The sequence below is a fragment of the Ostrea edulis genome, chromosome 2, assembly GCF_947568905.1.
Source record: "Ostrea edulis chromosome 2, xbOstEdul1.1, whole genome shotgun sequence".
Classification (NCBI taxonomy): domain Eukaryota; kingdom Metazoa; phylum Mollusca; class Bivalvia; order Ostreida; family Ostreidae; genus Ostrea; species Ostrea edulis.
The window spans coordinates 8,509,992-8,516,283 of record NC_079165.1 but is presented as its reverse complement, the minus strand read 5'-3'; the positions used below and the strand labels follow the sequence as shown (position 1 = coordinate 8,516,283).

General features: G+C 37.2%; 1 protein-coding gene across 2 annotated transcripts in view; it reads right to left on the bottom strand.

Annotated features, from left to right (window-relative positions):
• The window catches only part of LOC125681330 (cell adhesion molecule DSCAML1-like), a 37,994-nt gene extending 31,782 nt beyond the window's left edge, over positions 1–6,212 (bottom strand). Inside the window, exons 1-7 of one of the 2 annotated variants that reach the window (XM_048921365.2) lie at positions 5,786–6,212; positions 4,328–4,448; positions 4,130–4,230; positions 3,120–3,398; positions 1,633–1,947; positions 1,082–1,372; positions 319–633 (exon numbers count right to left, since the gene is read on the bottom strand). In XM_048921365.2, the coding sequence (XP_048777322.2) occupies positions 319–633; positions 1,082–1,372; positions 1,633–1,947; positions 3,120–3,398; positions 4,130–4,211 (1,282 nt within the window). In that variant the 5' untranslated portion in view covers positions 4,212–4,230; positions 4,328–4,448; positions 5,786–6,212. Of the gene's footprint in view, positions 1–318; positions 634–1,081; positions 1,373–1,632; positions 1,948–3,119; positions 3,399–4,129; positions 4,231–4,327; positions 5,078–5,785 lie in introns of those variants that run through there. The other variant, XM_056157528.1, reaches the window with a different exon arrangement.
• Positions 6,213–6,292: the final 80 nt, after the last annotated feature.

Sequence of the window (6,292 nt, the reverse complement as noted above, 5' to 3'; positions counted from 1 at the left end):
TTGGATATCTTTACAAATTGTAATAATAGCCATTTCCTCATGAATGCACTGCAATTGTGAATAATGTGCGTATGAATCTTGATAAATATAGTGCGTTTATTTTAATGACTGGGAATTCCGACAGAAATGAAACTAAAATGTAAATTAAGTGAATTAGCACTTCATGAAAACTAAAGTATGCCAAAAAGTATGCTGGTGTAAAATGTTGCACTGAATAACCTAAACATGTATTTTTAAAACTGCAATTCATTTCATTAGTAAATGTCCACTAAAGTAAGCCTGAATGTCCAATCTGTCACCAAATCTAGTGCTCCTCACCTCCCACTCGCAGTGTAGCAACTTTAGAAGTTCGAGACGTTGGAACGGCAAACACATTCTCAGCAACACAGAAGTATTGCCCTTCATGCACCCTCTGTACGTCAGCGATAAACAGGTCCCATATACCATTAGCAGGGTCCACAATGAACACAGACCTGCTGTCCTCGGTCAACTGGTTGGTCAGTGGTTGGTTGTTTTTGTACCATGTGACATTGGCGGGGGGATATGAAGTGGGTGGAGCACATGGAAGGGTTGTAGGCAGACCCGCAATGGCATACTCGGATGTTGGATGTCGACTAAACTCAAAATCAATATCTGTAACATAGATTCTAAATATTTGGCATATGTTAATAAAACAATTCACATATGGAAAATGTCTTTCAAAAAACTGACTGTGGTGCAAATGATTATTTTTTTCATAGCAGTAGAATTTCTAATATTTACTTTAATGATAAGTAAACAGATTTATAGTAAAAAAAACCAAACACTCATAGAACAGATTGTCCAGGTAACCATGGTAACAGAACAATAACATGATCCCAATTTATATCAGTGCATTGATTTTATAAACACTATAGACATCATAGACGATTGCATTCTTGGATTTGATATATATCCTTGCACATGGGTAAATACATAGTCAAACAGATACTAGCAATATGCATGAATTATATGCAGCAAAACAAGACTAGCGTGAAAAGTGAGGAAATAAGAACACTACTACAAAGGCATGTTTACAGCATTCGTTTCCTGTAAATCTTACATGCTGTCTGCAGAACGATGTCTGGCGACTTGTCCCTCCCTAATTTGTTTCTTCCCTCACAGATGTAATATCCCTGATCCTCCAATTGAAACGACTGAAAGTACAGGCTGCCATTGGCCAGGAGTGTGTGGTTAGTGGTGACACTCGTCAGGGGCACCTGCCCTTTCTGCCAGGTAATAGTAGGGGTGGGGTATCCGATTATTGGGCAGTTAACAATAAAGGGCTGATCCTTTGGAGTTAAAATGCTTCTCCGATAGAGGTTCAAATCCAGTCTGGATGCAAATTCAAAAGCTGTTGGAGTAAGAACGTTCAAATAATGAGATCACCATCATTTCTCTCTCCAGTGTGTCATATTGATAAATATAACATATTCAGTTTACTATTTATTCTACTTAAACAATATTCTATTCACTAATAAGTGAATGGGATTGGGCAGCAGGCAAAGCCTATTTCAGCCCTCTCCCTAATTCAGTTTACTATGATATAAAGATGAATATCTGAAAATAACAAACATGTATCAGAATTTGGTCTCTTGACTTTGCCATGTTTACCTGCAACTCCCACAAAAACTTGCAGACTACGGACAGTTATTCCCAACATGGTGTTCCGGGCAGCACAATTATATTCTCCACTATGCTCCGGAGTAGCTACCAGCACCAGCTTCATGCTATACTGCTGCACAAACCCCAAAGAAGAAGCACTCTTAAAGGTAGCATTGTACTGAGATCCACCTTTAAACAAAACAGCACCTTTCTCCCAGAAGATCTCGGGGGGTGGAGAACTTTGTCCTGTCACACAGTCCAGTGTTACTGTGTCCCCCTCGGTCACAGACATGCCCTTAGGATTCATCAGGAATGGACGGATATCTGATACAGTAAATCATGAATTGACAAAAACGTCAAATACAGTCAAACATGGTTACAGCGAACACGCTTATAATGAATGTATGCTTACAACAAAGTGATTTTCATTCCCTGTACTTATAAAGTACATCATGAACTCATCGGATATAACAAATAAAGTTTATAATGAATCAAAATTGTTCATCCCCAGCAAAGTGTATTTTATAGCAATGGATGTAACAAATTACATTTTAAATATAATGAATTGAAATTGTTCGTCCCCAGCACTTTGTTACTAACAATGCATATAGACAGCACTAAAGTTAGACAAGAGGCCCATGGGCCAAATCACTAACCTGACCAACTGCATGTTTCCATGTAACTCATGAAATCCCAATATAGCAAGATATCTTGGTATTGGGAAAACATGTCTGAATTTCCCATGAAATAATGATAAATGCGGTTTAGTATCCAAAGCCAAGTGTTTCAACTCTTTCAAATATCATCCAACCAGAACCAAATATAAACTCCTCTTGCATATTTCTAGAACATATCTACATTCAAAATTTCAATTTGAAATGTCAATATATGACTAAGACAATAAGCAGAAACTATGAATTGTTTGAAATTTTCCAAGTTCTTGAGAGGATGTCAATCCTAATAACAGTTAGTTTTTTGTTCCTTCTCTCCTTTTGAAAGAATGCATATGGTATTTCTTATGAAGAAACCTGAACTGAAGTTGAAAATTGAAAGTTAACAAACAGACAGACAACTTTGATCAAACGACAGATGATCAGAAAAGCTTACATCAAAAAAGCTCACTTGTGTTTTCACCCCAGGTTAGCTAAAAAGAAGATAAATATGACTTTTGTTTCTTTATTTACCACATTATGAGCATTTTCGTAGAGCATGCACGTAGACACCGTACTGAATAAGTGGTATTTTTAGTGAGATACAAAAGTTAGCAATTTTTCCATAAATCATGGATATATATTTAGCAAGTCAGAGCCAATTTTAGCGACTTTTTATTTTCCAAGAAATTTAGCTATTACCTCCAATATGGAATAAATATTAGCGATATTTAGCCATCTCAACACTGTTGCTAATAGCGCCAGAATTAAATCCTCGCTAAAAATTCTACTTATACGGTATGTGTGATGGTCCGATAAATTAGCAATTCATCAGTTGTTACATACATGCATGGATGATTTGTGCTGGGGGAGACACGGCTAACTGTGAGGCCCCGTCCCCTGAGGACACCACACAGGTGTAGTTTCCTAATTCTGCCTGCTGGATATTCTGAACCAAAAGGGAGTTGTTAACAAATATGGAGCTACCGTGGGGACGTGGACCACCATTCAGATACCATGAGTAGGAGAGCCGTTCTGTTGGTGAAGACACCAGCCTTGCTTCACAGTTCAGAGTTATACTTCTACCATATACGACAGCCATGCTCTTTGGTGTCACTGTAAATTCTGGAATAAAAAATTGGAAATAGCAAAAGACCAATGGGCCATATCACTCACCTGAAAAATTACATATTCTCATGTAAAGTCCCAATTATAGGCGTGTCCTGACCCCGGGAGTCATCATATGAACAACTTAACTCTACACATGAGGATACTTGCATATTAAGGTAATACACAGTGTTTCTCAATTAAAAAAAATTATTCTTCGTGACATTTCAGTTATCATTCACTTGCAATCTATCTTGTTTCTATAAAAAAAACTTGGGGTATATTACAGGTTTGTCTTCGAGTTAGCATATTTTGATAGTTCCTGGTTCAGGTCGATGCAAGTAAACATGTAAAGTGATTTCTTATATATTACACAAAGTTGTATATATGGACATTATTTAAGTTATTGTCACAAAGGGGAGAAAAATCTTTGGATCAATTGGAAATCGAATCTGGGACCATTCCTTCACCGGTAAAGGCATTAGTCCAAATATTCAGCCGAGCCGAATCTCAACCGAGATCAGTGGCCAGATAACTCGATAGAGTACCTGACTGGAGATTCAGGGGCCCCAGGTTTGAATCCCTACCTGTTCTGTTGCATTTTCTCCCTTCCCGTTACACTAATAAACAAACTTGTTGAAATAGTATGAAAATAACAGTAAAACAGGGTTGGTTTTCTATCATCACTGAGGGATGTACAGCTTATAGCAAACTGATCTACTTCCTTATTTTGATATAGAGAATCTTACCTACAGTGGATTGGCTGTGTACAGACTCTACATGCACGATGGCTATAATGAACAACTGAATGAACTTCCGAAAAATCGGCATTTTCAGGAAGTTAGAAAACCTGTGGAAAATAATGTCTCATTATACAACGCCTCCTGTACCTTACATTCTCAAGGAAATCTTGAAGAACCATAAAATCAACATAGAATTTTATTTACCTTATGGACAAGCTCTCTTATAAAGCTCACCACCATCTCGCTATCCTGAACAGCTGTCCAGTTTTTACAACAGATCCAGTGTATGTAGCCTAGGGCGCACCATTTCTCTGGTAGATTCTTGCTATAAAATATTCATGACTTCTTTCTTACTCACTCAGACACCCTGATTGTTACAGCATCTTTCAGCTGTCGATACCAAAGTCACGCATCCATCGATTATTTCTTAAACTCGAAGTCAAGGTAAACAGAAAACACTATCTCTTTCGCGGTACGCCCCGCGGTAATTTTTGTGCTCTCTAAAAACAGGAGAGTTCTCTCTCTCTCTCTCTCTCTCTCTCTCTCTCTCTCTCTCTCTCTCTCATATTTTTGCCTTTATATTAACATATCCGTGTATTCTTTTCTATACATTGTGAGGCTGTCCTCACTTAATAGGTCCGATCGATCGATCGATCGATCGATCGAGAGAGAGAGATGAAATGTGTAAAGTGGGGAACAATTTTTAATCATTTGAAAGAAGTTGTGAGGAAAGTACCCTATAAGGACAAAATTCTGTTCTCACAGGTACGTCGATCCACAGATGAGTGAGGACAAGTGGAGTGGTGACATGTTCTCACTAATATTCTCTCTCAAAACCATTTTTTTTTCACAATTCGAAAGAGAGTATTAGATAAACTTTTATAGGCGTCCCTATAGCTATACACAACACAGCACTCTCTCTCTCTCTCTCTCTCTCTCTCTCTCTCTCTCTCTCTCTCTCTCTCGCTCACTCTCTCTCTCCTATGCCAATCTACTATAGGCCCTATCTATAATATATATATATATATATATATATATATATATATATATATATATATATAATCCAGGATTTTATAGGGCTTGATATATATCTCCTATGTAGTAATTTTTATTTTTTTTTTTATTTTGCTATTTTATGTCCTTATTTTCTGTCCTAATGAGGTGAAATTAATTTTTGTTTGGAATAAAATGTAAGCTCTCTCAATAAAAGTAACAATAAATCAAAAAGTCTTGTCATTTATTTCTCTGAGAGTGAAAAAAAAAAAAAACAGCTTGCTTTTTATCGTTTATAAGAGACCATGATTTACCTTGAATTTTTGAGGGAGAGGTGCGACCCCCACCCGCTTTTAAACAATATACAGTGTATATATAAAAATGTACGAATTTTTTCTATGTACAAAGCAAATATACTGGTAACAGTTTCTCAACAGGCATTCCCCTTTTTTGCTTATCATCGGAATAGGTTCGGACTGCCCCCTCCATTTCAGTCAAAATCATAGCTATGGGCCTGACAGACTCATAATTAAATGAAAGTTTGAAAACAACGGGGCTCCACGATTTCGATTCCTCTGTATTGTCGCGTACTACCTGACCTTCAAAAATTGATAGATAAAGTACCCACGGGTGATTTATACCTACTTATAAAAATATAAATACACGTACATGCACATCTGGGTACCCGACACCGCCCACTATTCCTCACTATAGGTGGAATGAAGAATCCTGGATGAATCATTCAGTGTTACACGTACTAAAAGTAATAAATCACCAGTAGTATTTCATCATACTTAACATACTAGAATTATCTATGTAATATCCCCACAGTACTTCCACTGCTAAGTCTAAACGTAAACACCGGAACACAGAAACAAAATCATCTCCTTTCTGGGGTTAAATTGTGATTGGGGTAATGAGCGTTCCCTGAACATGTACTTAATTAATATCCTTCTTTTAACAATGTCTCTGGGAGAAAAGCAAATCTTGCACTTATTGAACCTCGTATCAGAACTTTTTTATTTGTAGATACATGTATGGTGTATGGTATATGTATGACGTGCAGCATGCCTATTTTTAAGAAACCACAATCAGGTATTTCCAAAGCCACTCCCCCTAGTCCATGTTCTAATATACATTGTACACAAAACCATACCGATATCACTCGTAAACTGA